Raw genomic sequence first — 17,735 nt, 5'->3', positions numbered from 1 at the left:
TTAGTGAGTGAAAATAAATCCAATCAGTATATCCATTATAATAAGATTAGTTTCTGTGTATTATTCTTTCCATGCAAGATTTGTTTCAGATTCATAATCTGCTACTTCAGTTATTTCAGTTATTGATTCTTGTGAAATTCTGAAACACAAACACCCTGTATAACCACCTACGTCAGACCCTCGTGGTATGTGTCACTTCCTGGATGTATGTGTCACTTCCTGGATGTATGTGTCACTTCCGGGAGGTGTTAGTTGAGGACATTTCAGTAAAAAGATGGCATGTAGCTCAAGAAGTGTGCTAATATTGCAAAGGTTGTGGGTTCAACTCCCAAGGAGCATTCATAAGTTGTGTTCTTCTCTTTACTGTAAGTCACTTTGGCTAAAAATGTCAAGTAAATTAATAATAATATGCTAATGAGGATTCTGAAGTTTAGCCTGACTGGTAGCATCAGCAATTTGTCAAGTGCCACAGTGGAGAAGAGAAAGACTCTCTGATGCCTTAGCTGAGGTCAGCAGCTAATGCACACTTTGTGGTGTTGCACTGCTAATATGCAACCAGTTTGCTAATATATTCCCCCTGGTGCTGTCAATCACCAACAAGCTTATCCTTCATAATATTTAGCGAGTTGTCAGCTGGGGACCAGCCTTGTGCTCAGTGAAACATCCATCACATTGGCCTGAAAACACCACTGGCAGAGAAGTGCCTGAAAAACAGAGGAATAGAGCATTGCTGTCCACAGCAGTCCTAACAGGAGAAACAAGGGACAAGTGGTTATCGCATTTAAATAGCAGATCACAGAAACTCCTTATATGGCCTAACAAGAAATTATCAGCATGCAGGATTATGGGTAAAAATTATGGAAACTTGAGTCATGGAAATTGGGGAAACACATCTGTCAAATCTCAAGGCACATGGCAGTTGATTAAGAAGCCATTTCTGAGCTTTGCTTAGGAGGACACTAGGCGCTCGCAGCATGAGCGGTGACTTGCTTGGTGACAGCATCCTAGCAGCCCAGAAGCACAGTGGTCAGGCTCCTAAAAGATAACGTGGTGTCCATGTCCCGCCAAGGCGCTTCACATGGGCGTGTTGTGATACAGTACATGATCAAGGCAGAACAACACAAAAACAGGGAAAGGGAAAGACGAAGAAATGAAAGAAAAAAAATGTCAGATCACAATGGAGGAGAGAAGTATGGAGAAAAACACCTTGGGGGGTCCAAGGTCAACCGGCTGCCCAGCCCCCCCAGGCCATGCTAACATTATATGCTTTTACATATAATACAATTACATACTGCAGAGAAAATAACACATTACAATTAAATGTCTTTGCTTTGTAAATGGGAGGGTCAAGTTTGCACAGTGAGTTAGTATGGCTGTATCACTCCTCTGTGGTTGGAGGCTTAAATCCTGGCATATCAATAATTGGTAGTTTGTGTGGCAGAGTGCATGTGTGTATGTCCCTGGAATGGTGTCCTATCCTGGGAGTACCCCTGGCAGGCATAGTGGGTTGAAAACCTATACTGGGTAGTAGCTCTCCACAACCAGAGCAGGAGAACCCTGGTTTAGAAATTGATCCAGACTAGTTCAACTAAATGTGAAATATGTGGTTAATGGGAGATAGACAGAGAATAAGGTAATAGAGGGATCTAGAATATTACCACCTGAGCCAACAGCAGAATCAATTAGCACATTCACTAAACAATTCTTCTAATGTGTTACAGCTGACCGGGATAATAGGTCTTCCAGGAATATGTTATGGCCAAAACAGCAGATTTTAGCTTATTAGGTTTGTGTCCTTGAGTAAAGTCAAAAAGGGAGAAGAAGAGAGAAGACGAAACAAAAATACCACAAAAACTGTATGAAATTAAATACAGTTCTGCAATCGATATCAATTTCCTCAGAGCTTCAAAACTTACAAGGTGAGGATGACCTCCATTTAGAGATCAGACAGTAACATGAGCTTCACAGAGTGATGGGAATGAAGAGGAGCCTGACGACTACCAAAGCGTAAATTGGCCTGAAATATATATTGGGACTTTGAGAAGGGAAAAGATCATGAAATAATACCAAAAACGTAAACTCAACGTAAACTCAAGCACTTCAAGTAGCACTGTTTTATCCATAAGTCATTTTATTTTAGGCACACTAGAATTCACCCTTCTAGCCCTGTAAATTATAAACCTATGTGAGGAGTATGAATTTTAATAAAATAGACACAAGCAGAAGTGAATGCTGAAATGATACTGACCCGTTGCATAATGTGCCAGTGCAGCACGCTAATCATATTGCAGTGGCATTTCCCAGAAACACCCGGTATTATTGCATACATTTATTAGGCTGCTATACATTAAATTTATCTTCGTCAAAAGACGTCTGAACCGTGATACAAAGATAAACGCACGACAAGTGTGATGCAAGATATTTCAGTGCGCGGTGGAATTTATTGGGCGGCACTATACAACAATTTAATTTGTTCAGGTAGAAAACTTATCAGGATATGAAGGTTAATTGTTTCAGGTTATTTCCAGAATGAGTGGAAATTACATAAAAACACTTCTGGGAATAGGTAGAGCAAGATAAACACCAAATAATATCTGGAATCATTCAGGTTCCATAACATTAGCATAAGTCAAAGAATTTTGCCTGAAATGATAACCCCAAAGAAAATTGTATTTGTCAGAATGTCCATGTACTGGATGCGTACATCTGTCAAAACGTCTATCCTTTATTTATTTGTACTGCGACTGTGATTAAAATATCAGTGTATCTTGAATACTTTTTCCAGTGAGTAAATCAGCAGTTCGCATGCATTGTGCAGTGCTTTGGTTTGATTTCATTTTTTTTAGTTGTCCTAGGAGTTATATTATTAAATGACCATCATCAAGTTTAAAGAAATTAAGTTAGATCATAAATGTACTGATGCTGTTCTTCTGCTTTTTTCCCCCCGAGACTTGTTTTAGACATTTTCTTGCGGTTGTGTGTCAGTGGTTGGCTGGCAGGTAAAACAGCCACGTTTTAAAACAACTGCAGCATAGTTTCCACGCGTGTCTTTCGACAAACTGTAATTGTTCTATTTACAGCAACGTTTACTATCAGCAAAGTATCTAATGGTATGTGAACTGAATCGGGCGAGTGTTCCCGATTTACCAAACAGTTCGCAGGGTGTCACAAATTCAGTTTAAGGCGATATGTTCAAAAATGACGGTGCCTGTGATATAATAGCACTCCTTTATTTAATAGACAGAAAGACCACAGGTATTTTGAAACAGCGTTCATGTACAGACTCACCCGGCTCCAACAACTAAATTTATAAACCGAGAGATAAAACGTATCCAAATTTAGAATGCATTCAGTTATTGCAACGAACGGCTGTAATAGATTGTATATAAATACATGTAGCTTTCAATGACTGACTTAAATGCTCAACTTGTAGATTTCTTGACTTTATCACCGCGTGCATGTAACCTACCGCTTTATATAGCCTAACAATTCAATAACTTATAGTCTTATTTTAATCCTTACAATCTTCGCGAATAGTTAAAGAAGCAGACAAGTCATTGTCGTAATTATGACATTACACGAATGGTATTGGTTGGAAGAATCTCCATTGAGGATTAATATGCCTTGGGCGACGGGAACTTCGCCCGTCTCCGCTGGCGATGACAATAATAATTGGTTAATAATTGGTAAGACAATTATAGTAGCCAATGTCTGTGTGACTAAGGGGTTTTCCTCAGCCCACGTTTCGTTAGTGGCGCTACAGGGCGATCCAAGCGAAATTAGTGGATGCTACTTATGAGGTTCCTCTCACTCCAACCTCAGTTCCCTTTCCAAGGAGAGACGAGTTACAGTAAACAGAGCTGTAAGCAGATTTGAGCCGCTGGATTTAGTGCTTTGCCTTTACAGCTTCGCTGTTCATTAATAGCGCACTGCAGGTTAAAGCATGCTGTACCTCCGCTTGTAGGTAAAGACTTTTTATTTTTAATTTGTGGCTACAGGAGATTTATATGCTCCATTCATTCTAACAGAAATATTTCTAGAACCTTAATGATTTTTTTCTTGCGATCACACGAAAAGGGAAATCAAGTACCAACTAGAAGTTTTGGAATAACTGTTCGGAGGGAAGCTGGTAGGGATGGGATTGAGCTCTGTCCCCGCTGACGGTGCTGAATGTTCAACTAAAACACAGATACAGAATCAGTCGTCTTAAGAAAACTCGTCGATGACCAGCACTTGGGGGGTTTCTGGAAAATATGCCTAGATGAAAACTCGTCGCAAGGGATCCGCTTTCGCTCGGAGCGGGGACTGGACCTCCGACCGGCGCGAAGGCGGCCGTTTGCAGACATGCACCGAAACCTCTCCGCTTTCAACAGCACCGCGCAGCAGGCGGACCCAGGCTATAATCTTCCCGCTCTGGTCTTTGGGACATTGCTCATCGTCGTGATCATTTGCGGGAACCTGCTCGTGTGCCTTAGTGTATATACGGAAAAAGCTTTAAAAACAACAACAAACTACTTCATAGTCAGTTTGGCCGTTGCCGACTTACTGTTGGCAATACTGGTTTTGCCACTCTATGTATATGCGGAGGTGAGTACATGACAAAAAATACTATCGTAACATTGTCTTGTATATTATGTATTATTACATATGTCTGTGCGACGCCGATGGTGCGCAGGCGTATATTAATATTGAATTAAAAGTCTGATCAAGGACGCACCAAACTGGACACGATAGTTTCTGCGATTTCCCGGTCATCCTGTATAATTTGGAAGGTTGCTTGTGTTTTTTCCGAAAGTCATGGTATTAAACATATCTTAATGTTAAGACTGGCCATAGTACTAGACCGTTGATTATGACCGCTTCCCATCTAATCTCTAGCAAATTTCCAGGTCTTGTAAGTTTAATGGCACTTGGAAATGAGAAAAATTATGCGCTCTTTATGTTGTACTAACTATAGTTCTATGAATACAGACGGCTAGAAAAATAAGGATATGAAAATGTATTAATATGTTCACAATAATACACAAGAATTCACAGTGCAATTAACAAGGATATTGTAAATACGTAAATTAGATAAATCCCTTAGGCAATACCACAAATTATGCAACTATCTTATTGTCATTTATACAGTACAGGGTCACAGAGGACATAAGGTACAACACAAGGGGTATATCCTGGCCAGGATGCCAGTCCTTCACAGGGCACACATATGATGGGCAATTTGGAAACCTCCATTCACCTAAGTGCATGTTTTTGGACTGCAGATCACACAGGAAGAACATGCAAATGACACTCACAAAGAACAGGTGCTGGATATGAACCCCCAGTGCTGGGGGTGTGCGACCACAGTGCTAACCAGTGAGCTTCCCTGCTACAAATTATATACATAGAATATTAAGGCTGTCTGTTAGCTTTAATAAGTGTAAAACAATGTATTATAGCCCCAACACTTTGAGAATGTTAGTGCTCAAGAATATGGCTGAGAAACGAAGACTGGAAAATTCTCTCAAAGTTGGTATGATGATTCGTATCAACATCTCGGTCAGAAAACAGAGATGAAGTAACTTTGCACTTAGGACGTTTATTTGAAAGGTTGGACCACAGGCTCATATAAACTGCTGTACCGCACGGTCCGTCAGACTTAGCCGCCCTAATTCCAGACACTTATCTACTTACTTCGGTGGTCATAATAGCTGTTTAATCTACTGAGCTGTTTGGAGTACTACCCATTGTTTGAAATACGTTTGCTGACACGTTAAACCCTTTCTGACGCCTTGTGAAGTCTTCTGGTTCATTTTTAAGATGCAATGGAATTAAAAAGGGCATTTATTTACGATCAGAAAAATTTTTTTTTTGCTTTTGTAACAATTTCATATACAGATATTTAATTGTTACTGTTATACATTTATATCAATGGGTAGCAATGAATTTGGCATTATGGTCTCAACTACAAACACACAATCAGCCAAAAAAATAAAATAACACAAGAAGGAGATGTGTTTTTGTGTATTATAGGTCAGCAGCTAACGCTTGAGTCCACGTGGGTCCCACACACTCCAAAACACAGCCCATAACAGATACTTGTCCCAAATTCTGGGTCTCCAAGTACAGTTCCAGGCCAGATAGACCATCCGAAGCTGAAGGGTATTACACACCCACCACACACTCTGGCTGCCCCTCTCCAGTACCTGGAGATGATAGTTTAGCTGCTTACTACTGGCAACATAGGAAACCGTGATGGTAGACAGTGGTGTAGTGGCAAAGGGCTAAGACCTAAGACCATTAATTACAATATAAATACGGTTTATTTAATTACGTTGCTCTATTTTATTTTTTGTGTAAAGCTGAGGTGGTTACCATTCCTGGTAACAATATTGTCACTACATGACAATAAATCTAAACATTACAGTTACATCATTCTTAGGATTTGAACCAGAACCATCACTTAAAATTTGTTGTAAATGTATCTCAGTGAAAACAGAAGTTGTTTGAACAGGTACACTTGCAAAAAAGTTAAGAAAAATACTAGAGAATGATTTATTTGACAAGGAGCTATTCTAGGATATGCGGAGCCCTTGCGCCTGTGCTTCGGACCGGCCTGATTCTCCTCTCTGCAGTTCCAGGGTGGCGTCTGGGCCTTGAACATGGTGATTTGCGACGGACTGATGACGATGGATGTGATGTTGTGCACAGCCTCCATATTCAACTTATGTGCTATCAGTGTTGACAGGTGGGCCCTAGACTCTGAATTTATAAGCCATTGTCTTTGTTTGACCTGCTATATACTTTCCACCCCAACAGTGCTTGAGGTTCATGACGAGGGAGAAGTGAGGCTTTGGAATCATCCAAGACAGATGGGATTAGTATGAAATTTCAACTGCAGTGGTTAGCACTTGCACTGCAGTGCTGGAGGTTTGAATCCCACTGGCCCAGTTTGTGTGGCTTTTCCTAGGTACTCCAGTTTTCCTCCTGCGATCAAGAAAAGTGAAAGTGTTACTCCTAATCAGTGTTACTCTCAGGGAATTGGGAGAGAGCAAAAACATGGACCATCTGTGGGTCCCCAAGGACTGGTTTGAGAAACACTGCTCTAAATTGCTCGTCGTTTGCGTGGACCCTGTGATGGACTGGCATCCTGTCCAGTGTACAGTGCCTCGTGTTTCCTGTTATAGGGTCCATGCTCATCATGCCCCTGTACTGCAGGGCTATTCAAATCACTGTAGCACTGCTAATTTTCCAGCCTTCCTTTACCTGTGAGCCAGGTGTGAAGCTGCTCTGGCCAATCAGAATCAGTACTTAATAAACTAACTACCTGGGAGAACTGAAAACATGACCTGGATTTGGAAGCGAGAGCCAGATTTGTACTGGATAGCTGGCTATGAATGATGGACGGCTGTAAGGACATGTGTGACCAGGTAGTGCCTAATCCTCCCCTCCATGGATTTCAAACCCTCACTAGTTGCAGAGGCCATCTGACACAAGGGAGCTAACACTGCAGCCATATTCACATCATATCTAACATAGTCTTCACCACTTCACGTTCATTCATTTGTTCTTGTAAAAGCACTGGATTCTGACTACATGCAGAATCTTCCTAGAATCCTTTGAGGCTGTTAGCAGAGCCACGTCATAGGAAAGCACAATAGTGCCTTAAACGTATTTTCCTGGAAGTATTTTAGGCAAAATGTGAAAGTCAGTAGGGTCAAAATAACCCTTTGCAAATGTCTTAATATCTAAAATGAGTGTTTTATTTACACTTTAAAGCCTTTTCTCTGAACATTAACCTCCAAGCCATCTAAAAAAAGGCAGACATAGAAAGACAACAAGGATTTCTCTTTGTAACGTTGTGGAGAAGCTGTCAATTTGCTGCTTGATTAAGGACATCCTCACGGGAGCGAAACGCCGCATCCCTCTATTCTGTACCTCTCTGCCCAGATGGTTGCGGGTTCAGTTAAGTGATTATGAAAAATGGCCACGCTTTCTAACAGAAGGGGCCCACTTATTTTCTCCTCTTCGGCAAAGTCCCGAAGAGCAGAATAAAAACACAAAATGGGACAACACATTACGCACGTCACTACCAACAGCTGCCATTTCACACGAGGGCCAGTGGGTGCTGCACAGCTTCTGCGTCGTTAGCAGTCCGCTGACGACGCCGTGAGGTCATGACATGATGGAACAAACGTATCACTCTGCTCAGAGCACGAATAATGATTCATAATTATGCAATTAATAATGCACCCAGCGTCATATAATTAACAAGCCGAGGACGTCACTAAGAAGGGATAAAAAACAAATCATAATTTAGTAGGAACAAATTTTTTTATGGGAGTGTGCTTCTAACACATATGTGTGTGTGTGTGTGTGTGTATGTATGTAGATAGATGATCCCCACAAAGATATAATTACAAGCATGTGTATGGGTTATGTGTGTGCGAAAATGTCCCCACAATGTAATTAAAAACCTGTTATTGTGACCGTTTTTTCGGTCACTACAGGGGAAGCTCAAATTTATGAAAATACGTGACTACAATTTAAAAACTAAAAATGCCAAAAGTCTTGTATTTTGTTTTACATGTGGTTATGGTTAGGGCTGGGTAGGGGTTAAGGTTGTCCTTGTTGGGATTAGGGTTTTTCCCATAGAAATGAATGGACGGTCCCATCAAAGATGGATACATAATGTGTGTAGGTGTTGTAGCTCAGTTCTGTGTCAAAAAAAGGAAATTCATTATCCATACAAAATGCTGACCACTAATTCATAGCTCACAGTAAAGCTCTTTTTCTCCATGCCGGCAGGTTCATCGCGGTATCTGTTCCTCTCGCCTACAACCGTAAGCACATCGACCAGAGGCAGGTCATCCTGCTCTCGGCCACCTGGATACTGGCCCTGGCGGTGGCTTCCCCCGTCATCTTCGGCATCAATAACGTGCCACACCGGGATGCCTCCAGGTGCCAGCTGGAGGACAACAACTATGTGGTGTACTCCTCCGTTTGCTCCTTCTTCATCCCCTGCCCCATCATGCTGCTGCTGTACTGCGGAATGTTCCGGGGCCTTCGGCGCTGGGAGGAAGCACGCAAGGCCAAGCTGCGGAACAGCATCCTGGCCTGCCGCAAACTGCAGCAGGCGGCCACTGCCGCCTTGCCCCCCCTGGCGGCTCTGCCTCCGCCGATGCCCCCCGTCATTGAACGCGAGCTGGCGGACGCCAAGGCTGAGGACGGGGAGTGTTACTCGCAGCCGGGGTCCCCGTTCCCCGCAGGGTACAAGAGCACGACAGTCCAGACAGTGGCCTTCCCGGACTCTGTGTACGCGCAAGCCCCTCCCAAAAAGACGAGGGCTAAGATCAACTGTAGGGAGAGGAAGGCCATGAAGGTCCTTCCTGTTGTAGTAGGTGAGTGAGACTCCATTTTTGCACTAATTAAACTCAGCAGATCGTCAGCATCAGAAATAGCAGCTTTGCCATGTAGAATGAGGCTGTCATATTAATAATCACAGAGACAATTGGATATCCATTAAGTCAGTATTATCTCAGTCTGTGCAAGAGTTGCCAGTTCTCAAGATGTCAATGTCATCTTTTATAAGCTTTGACTAAGAAATGGCTAGATTGACAGTCTGTAGATAAAAAAATGACAAGTGCATTTGATTGGCTGCAACATTTTGGATTTTCACTAGTCAAAAGACTGACCCAGTATATTTCTCCATCCTAGCACAAGCATGCACTGTCCTAAATATGTATATATTTCCACTGCTGTATCATATTCCACATAGACTAACTATTTATATTTATATTAGTACCTGAACATACTCCATGTACAGTATATATATTTATATATTAACCACCTCATCTCTCGAAGTCTGGCACCAACCACCAAAGCAAATTCCTTGTATGTGTGAACGTACTTGGCAATAAACTCGATTTTGATTCTGATAATATTAAGTCATAACCTTGTGAGCCTGAATATTTGCATACTAGGGAAAACCAAATAGCCATAATCAGAAAGCTACCAGACGTCCTTCTGTTTTTATTCCGATCCCGCCCTGTGAAATATGACTTTGGCGATATCATCCAAAGCACTATCTGATTGACTGACCAGCTGAGATCTGGCTTTCTGCTTTAGAAAGCCACTGTTTTGCAAACAGTGAAGTGCTACCAGCACCAGGCCAATACATCAACCCACTGACATTTCATGCAGTGGACAGATCTATTGTAGAAGTTCTTATTTCAGCTCATTAATATTCTCTAAATAAAGGCTGTCAGTTTGTCTGTGTATTATCAACATGGTGAAAATGGGTCTACATAGTTGCATGGAGTACTCTAAGCCCAGGTTAACAAGCTTCGAAGGCCAGTCCCAGATGCAATCCAATTATTATGTAAGATTTGCCTAAAGTCGATTTAAGCTTTAAAGATGTTTCCATAATGCATAGTCAAGGCAAGAAAAGAACATAATGTAAGTTTCTTTGCATACTTTTAAGGCATGGCACGTTTCTCAATATTCAATTTCGAAGGCATTTCAGCTTGAATACTAATTGAATAGCAAATTAAGCAGCAATTTAAGGCTGCCGCCTTCTGCTGATGGGAACTGAAAATTTGTGATTAGTTCTCATCTTGCTCAACCTGATAAGCTAATGATGCAGCTGCCCCACCTGTACCGGAAAGTGACACACTTGAAGTTCACTCACCTGCACCAAATGAAGGGTTAATTAAAGGGGGATGAGATGGAAAATTGTGCTGATTAATTCTGAGCCACATGTTTACACCCCCCCCCCCCCACACACACACACACACACACACACTAAATTCGACACATGGGCAGTGCTTTACATGAACATAAACAGAACACAGGACCAGGAAAGAGATTTAAGCAAGGCGATGAAGCAATGGCACCAGGACAGGCGTGACATGACAGGGAAGGACTTTGGTAATTCATTCCAAGTTGAGGTCCCCCATCCAGTAACCCCAGTCAGAGGCTATGCATGTGCTCCAGACATTTCTTATTGCCAGCCAGGGCCACATTATCACCTCCAGAGCCATTAGAGGATTTGAATCTGTTCAACTGGAATCTGAAGCAGCTGCACTGTCAACGCAGCGCCAACCAATGGTTTACATAATTGGAAAAGTTTGATGGACCAGGAATGCAAAGCGCAAGTTCAGCGGGAGTTCAGAGTGGTGTGCATTAGAATTACATCGACGCTCGGATTAAACCGGGCCGAATTTCTGAAGAAACACCCATTGTGAGCCTGTGCATGAATGCCAGATGAAAATCTGTCAGCATCTTTGTGGAAATACGCACTCAGCAACAACTCCTTCCATTCAGAGTCCGGGCCTAACCGACTGGCAGCAACGGGAAATTGACTTAGAATTAAGCTCATTGTCTGTGTCCAGGTTTCTCTTTTTTGGAAGCGTGCCCCTTTTGCCACTTGCGTCAGACGGCAGGTCACTCAGGCAAGGGTTAACGACGTCCTGTGATAACAAGTGTCGCGGGTTTGATTCAGCTTCCTCAATGGAGGCGCTCAAAGGAAGGACGGGGAGACCTGAAAGGCAGGCCATGTAGTCCATCATCGCCATTTTGTTAGCTTATTCAATGCTTTTCTCTTGTCAGCCTCACTCGCCCACACCCCACGTTCGCACGTCAGCAGCAGTTTAATAATGGTTTACAGGCATTACACAAAGAGGTCCACGTGGTGTCGAGCCAAATCTCATTAAGCGAGGCAGTGATGAGTCGGAGACCTCGAGGGCAGAGTGGCTCTGGCTAACAGGATCTCCCCTGCACCTAGAACCTAGTCTAGCACCAATAGTCTTCCAGATGTTACAACTTCAGAACCCCTGTAGTACATGATCAATCAATAAGTCTATTTAATAGCCCAAAATTTTAAACCGGATGCCGGCCCAATGCTGAAACGTTTGTCTTAAACTTATGGCAGAGAGATAATAAAAAGAATGCAAGTCATCAGAGTTCAAGCGTACAAGCATCCAAGCAGCAACGCTTCAAGTACAGTGTAGCAGTCGCAAGTGTGAACATCTCATACAGTGTTTAACGTATCGTACAGTGTTTTAAATTTGTATTCATTTATATGTTATCAGTTAGTGGCACAGTGGTTAGCACTGTGGCCTCACACCTCTGACCGGTGTTTGAGTCTCTGCCACGGCTCTGTGTGTGGAGTCTCTTATGTTCTCCACGTGTCATTGTGGGGTTTTCCCTACAGTCCAAAGTCCAAAAGCAGGCTGAGGTGAATTGGCGTTACCAAATTGTGAGTGTGCCCTGTGATTGGTTGGTGCCCCACCCTGGGTTGGTTGCTGCCTCCTGCCTATTGGGTCCAGAGCCCTGTGACCCTGAATAAGACAAGCGGTGTGGATGATATCTTTATACTTATTCATTGACAATAATTCTTTTTTTTACTTATTTGCTCACATTCTTTGACAATCATATTCAAATTACAATATATTCCACTTAAGACGGGTTCATCAGAACATAACCCCATCGTAAGTCGAAGAGCACTGTACTTCAGTTCTATGATATTGTCTGTGAACCAATGATATCATTCATCTAAGTAGGTAGAGCCTGTATATTTTGATTTGAAGCCTCACAACGAAGCTTAATCCTATTTTTCTGGAAAACCAGTGTTGCTTGTCTGTTTGACACATATAAAACATAAAGGGGCATTTCTGTTTGTGATTCAGCTCCGCCCCTTTAGCTATAGCTTTCCTTTTTAGGCTGAAATATGCATGTTCGAAGGAGAGGTGAGTTTCCCAAAACTAAACAGGTTTTCTAATCCATTAATCTCAGCCTTTCTACTGGGTATTTATAGAAAACCCATTAGCATTCTTCAATTATTCACCAAGGTAGGGGATACCACACGATTCCTAATCTGCATGGACATGTGTACAAAATTCCCTGCCTGACTACATTTCCATTCACGTACACCGTCTCTATTATGACTAAAACAATTATATCAAGGAGTGTACTTACTTGTAGATCAATGTCCACAGATGTTAGGCAGCTGAAGGTTTACCAGTTTTGAATTCCCGCTGGGAGCCATTTCAAGTCCGTTGTATTTACTTCGAACGTTTATAACACATAATGAAAAGGTTGTCTGAGTAAAAGTCTCATAACTCAAGAAAATAGAAACTTCAGACTTACTTCTGGGATCATCTGCATTTGCATTTGTATTGACAGATTTATCTTTTACCTTTGAAAGAATGTTTCCTGTGATGTTATTCTAGAAGACAAAGGAAATACTATGACTGAGTCAGAGAGAAAATAACATTATACTTGGGGCAGATCATAGCAACAGGCAAAAGATACTGGTCAGTTACGGTTTCACTTAAAGTGTAAAAGACTCTTTAGGCTAATCTGAACATCCAAGGATAATCCAACAACCACAAGTCAGGTTCAGTGTTAAATAAGCCCTGGAAATGCCGTGATGTCCTCTGCCCTTCTGAAAATGGGATGATTCAGGCTGGAAAGAAACCCAAAGGAATGCCGGCTGATTCAATACCTATGCTGATAATGCCTTTCTTTCATTCCAGGTGCCTTCCTCTTCTGCTGGACACCATTCTTCGTCGTTCACACCATGCGAGCTCTTTGTGAGTCATGTGACATCTCTCCCCACCTGATGAGCATCGTCACCTGGTTGGGCTACGTCAACAGCGCCATCAACCCTGTCATTTACACGGTTTTCAACACGGAGTTCAGGAAGTTCTTCCGTAAATTCATTCCTAGCTGCTGCTAACCACAGCTGGATGGGAAAAGCACAACAAAAACACACTGTATTACTTATCTATACTGTACAAACAGTCGCTAAAATTCTCTTATATTTTTATTGTTATTTTGTACTTCTTGAAATAATCATGCATTACTGTATGGATATCGTTTTTTTTTCCTGGATACTGACATCGTCAGAAGTTTTTCTAATCTCCATGCTATATGTGGAAATTTTCCCAGCAAGGAAACCCATTCCACTGTGTAATCAAATGTACATTAGTGAGACAAAACATTACTGTTTTTTATGTTAATACTTTGGAATCAAAATTGATATTTAAAATAAAAGAATTTAACAAACCTGAACAGTGTATGAGTAGAATTGTATAAAGCTGGGGGGGGGCATAGAGCAGACAGCAGTCATCTGTCATAAACACGGTCCCATGATGCACAGTCGTTTTGTAATTAAACTGCGCCAGATACGTTTTACATGACATAAAATGACAAACAATGTTCTCAACAGTTTAGTCGCCTCAAGTCCTACCCATTTGTGCCAGATCTTTCTAAGACCTCTTAGTTTAAAAAAAATCAGTAAAGCGCTGTTGGCAAGACCTCTCAAATGCTAATGTGTCCCCCGTCAAAAAAAAAAATAGCTTCCACCAAATTACTCAGAAGCACAAATTAGGCTAACAGAAGTTGGGGGGGAAACAAAAGGTCTTGGCAGAGCCGCAAGATGAATGGAACTGAAAAACACCCAGCAGAAGCACCATCTTATCATACAGCATCCAGCAGCTAATCTCTACTCACAAACAGCCAAGTTTGTGTAGCAGCCTGCCGCTCACCACAGGCAGCGCAGGCATGCGGCACTCATGTCAAAACGAGACGTAAGACATTTTCCCATCTTACAGCTGGGGGTAGCATTATTACCGTGCCAGCGGCATCAACACAGCAATCAGAGCACACCACCATGCTACTTACGTGACTCAGAGGGCCGTCTCTATTGGTCACCAGGCAGACTGCTTCTTCCAGGTCTTCCAATAGGAGCCCTCCTCCTTTGCCGTCACCTGCTGGGATATATATATATCTCACATTTTATATTTTCACCACTTGGATGGAAGCAAACTCAAGGACACGGGGGGGGAGAGACACCCTCATCCCACTTCTAACTTGTAAAATGCAATTATATGGGAGCAGATAGGAGGGTGGATCATTCCTCACGAGGCTTTAAACCAAATCTGAGTGTGTTATTTTCCATTACAGTTAAAAACCCTGAAGTCTCTGACCAACTGTCAGGAGACGGCCCTGTATCTCATCTCCACCACCCACTTTCTATTCAGTGCATATAACACGTTTATTATACAGAGCACTGTGGGTCAAAGTAAGGTCACACTAAACGATCGTTAAAACTTCTCCTAGTGGAAGTCATCTTTTACTGCTTTGTTGTGCCAACAGAGATGGACCAAAGGAAGGAACATCATCCCAAGGAGCCAGCGAGTGACAGAAAATATGGAAGACAGGATCTCCTGCCCACCCAAGATCCCTCTAAGATTCTATGCGTAATAGTTTGGTTTATTGTAAAGGTCAAAGAAAAATTCTGGTTGATGGCGTTTAATGAACACATTCCCCTTGGGGTGCCAGGAACAGGATTGAAAACCATTACATTAGCCCAGGAGACCTTTTAAAGCAGGGGTGGGCAATCTTATCCGCAAAGGGTCTTTAGGTCGGCTGTTCAAACCCAGGTGTGAGGGCTCTGCAGCCAATCAGTCCTCTAATTAGCAATCTAATTAGGGAGTTGCAGTGAAAACCCGCATACACAACGGTCCTTTCTGGATAAGATTGGCCACTCCTGTTTTAGAGTAACAAAGCTGAACCAGCTCATCCAGAGACTGGTCACAGATAAGCGTTGAACCGTGACAAGGTGCACCTAATCCTAGCTATGCAGAAACTTGACTTAGGTTGCTGAAACCGTAAAGCTTCAATATCACCTTTTCCTGGAGAAAAAGAAACAAAACTAAAGTAATTATAATGTCTTTCACCTCTCATCATGAGGAATGAAAAGAGAATGCAGATTAGCATCGTTTTTTTACGTCAAAGGTGTGAGGAGCTATTTTGACCTTGTGTTGGAGAGAAAAAGAGAAGATATTTCAAATATCTTGCCAGATGCTTAAATGTCCACAGAGAGACCTGCTCATTCCGGAATCCACTCCCTAGCGATAACTGTCAGCATCCCCGCTAATGCAGACAGACAAACAACCTCTGACGATGCCAGCCATATCTCATCTTCTCTAGACAGATGCAATTGACCAGTTGTGCTTTTAAATACATGAATTCTGAAAAGCACTTACAAATACAAACAGAGGACATCAATATCAGACAGTAACCTTGGTGTCTGTATTATATTTTCTACATTCCCTAGAGGTCAGGAGTGACTACTTTTGATGGGTCATGCCTTTTCACCTGAACAAATTGGGTTCACGATTCATTATACCTGCATGTTTTGTGTTCGTAAACCCATTGGCCTTTATAGTCGGGTATCTAATCAAAATTAGATACCTCAATGAGTCGACTTCCTCTACATTCTAAATGTTTGTGTTATAAGGACAGCTTTATTTAATCAGAATGTTGCAGGTGTATTGAAACAACGAATCCATTGATTGCAGGAGGGATGAGACAATGAAAAGAACTTGCGATAAAGGGTATCAAAGACAAAAATCCAGCCTCACCAGCTCAGAAAAGCTTTGGCTCTACACTCCTCTAGGCACTACAAGTTTTAAAGTCAGAAGTGCCTGGTTTCATCTATACTTTGACATTCTTTAAGTAAGACATTGAAGAACCCAGAAGACATTGCCCTTTTATAACTTCAGGTGACTATGTATACAGCAAGAACACTCACAGGCTAGGTAGATCCATCCATTTTCTGTACCCACTAAAATATGCAGAATCACAGGGTTCTGGAGCCTAACCCGGAAGCTACAGGCACAAGTCCGGCAATAACCCAGCACAGAACACTCATACCCCATTCACACCTACAGTGTGAACTCCAATACACCTTAACCTGTGGGCCAGAAACTGGAGTATCTAGATGAAACTCCATGACGACACAGGGAGAATGAGCAAATTCCACATGCATGGAGCAAGGGCAGAGACTTTAACCCTGGACTCTAGAAGTGTTTGCCAACAGTGCCAACCACTGTGCCACTATGCCAACCAGGGAGGGCAGATCCAGTTGAATGTGCCCAGCTACCAGCCACTATCTGTTCATTTGTGCCCTTCATGCAGCCCAAGTTTGATGGGAGCTTCTTTCAACACCCTCTGAACCCAACCGTACCACTAGTTTCATTATATTTTTGGTCGAGGGACAAACTTCTAACAGCTAATCAAGATTAGAAAGCAGGGAAGACACGGACTGAGGCGACACACTCGCAGTCTGAAACAGAAATCAGCTCTCGTCTTTCAAAAGGATAGGCTATTCCCCACCCCCCCCAAAAAATAAATAGGTCAGATGACAAACTTTCCCAAAGTTTTCAGAAGGGCAGGAGAAGCAAAGCTGTTTTTAGCCTGGTACTACAGTATATGCAAGGGCGAGTTCTAATAGGCTACGATTTTTTTTTTTATTGAGCTACACATAAGCGTCAAGGTTGCCATGTGCAGTGACACATATTTAGGCACTCCAAATTAGGTCAGAAGACTTCACTCAAAACCCTTCAGTCCTGAAAACAATGCAAAATGTGCCTGTGAGGAATCAGGCAAAAATATTTATTTAGATCAGGGGTCTCTGATGAACCACGCCTGATTTCAGCCAGATAGTAACTCATCAGGTAGGATAGAACACCAGTACTCCGGGATCAGGTTTACCTAACCCTGACTTAGACTGCTAATGTAATGCAAGTTCATATTAAGCTGAGGTATCTGCTTTGCATTAACCGCGCAACTTCTGAATCTGCACAGCGATACTGACCAAAATATACATATACTGGGACTGCTGGATGTGGCAAAGCACTGGAGCCAAGCTGGGCTGGGAGATGAAGTCAAGACTTTGGCAC

At 42.3% G+C, this 17,735-nt stretch overlaps 1 protein-coding gene and 1 long non-coding RNA gene across 2 annotated transcripts; one reads left to right on the top strand and one right to left on the bottom strand.

The window, feature by feature from the left end:
• The first annotated feature begins 3,737 nt into the window (after positions 1–3,737).
• drd4b (dopamine receptor D4b) lies at positions 3,738–13,884 on the top strand. Its single transcript, XM_023842069.2, has 4 exons — positions 3,738–4,587; positions 6,618–6,730; positions 8,791–9,383; positions 13,521–13,884. Exons 1-4 carry the CDS (start codon positions 4,345–4,347, stop codon positions 13,721–13,723), a joined length of 1,152 nt encoding a protein of 383 aa, XP_023697837.1. The 5' UTR covers positions 3,738–4,344; the 3' UTR covers positions 13,724–13,884.
• LOC140578160 (uncharacterized) lies at positions 13,049–14,820 on the bottom strand. Its single transcript, XR_011982204.1, has 3 exons — positions 14,671–14,820; positions 13,490–13,729; positions 13,049–13,210 (listed from the first exon to the last, which is right to left on the bottom strand). It is a non-coding gene; the product is annotated as an uncharacterized lncRNA (long non-coding RNA).
• Positions 14,821–17,735: the final 2,915 nt, after the last annotated feature.

The sequence above is a fragment of the Paramormyrops kingsleyae genome, chromosome 13 (genome assembly GCF_048594095.1).
Source record: "Paramormyrops kingsleyae isolate MSU_618 chromosome 13, PKINGS_0.4, whole genome shotgun sequence".
Taxonomy (NCBI): Eukaryota; Metazoa; Chordata; class Actinopteri; order Osteoglossiformes; family Mormyridae; genus Paramormyrops; species Paramormyrops kingsleyae.
Note: the sequence above shows the minus strand (reverse complement) of the source record. Positions and strands in the feature narration are given on the sequence as shown.

Bases quoted from the DNA above. Each gene is read 5' to 3' on its own strand.
- drd4b (XM_023842069.2), top strand. From the start codon at position 4,345: ATGCACCGAAACCTCTCCGCTTTCAACAGCACCGCGCAGCAGGCGGAC. The intron at 4,588-6,617 runs GTGAGTACATGA...TCCTCTCTGCAG, and splicing joins CACTCTATGTATATGCGGAG to TTCCAGGGTGGCGTCTGGGC. The intron at 6,731-8,790 runs GTGGGCCCTAGA...CCATGCCGGCAG, and splicing joins TGTGCTATCAGTGTTGACAG to GTTCATCGCGGTATCTGTTC.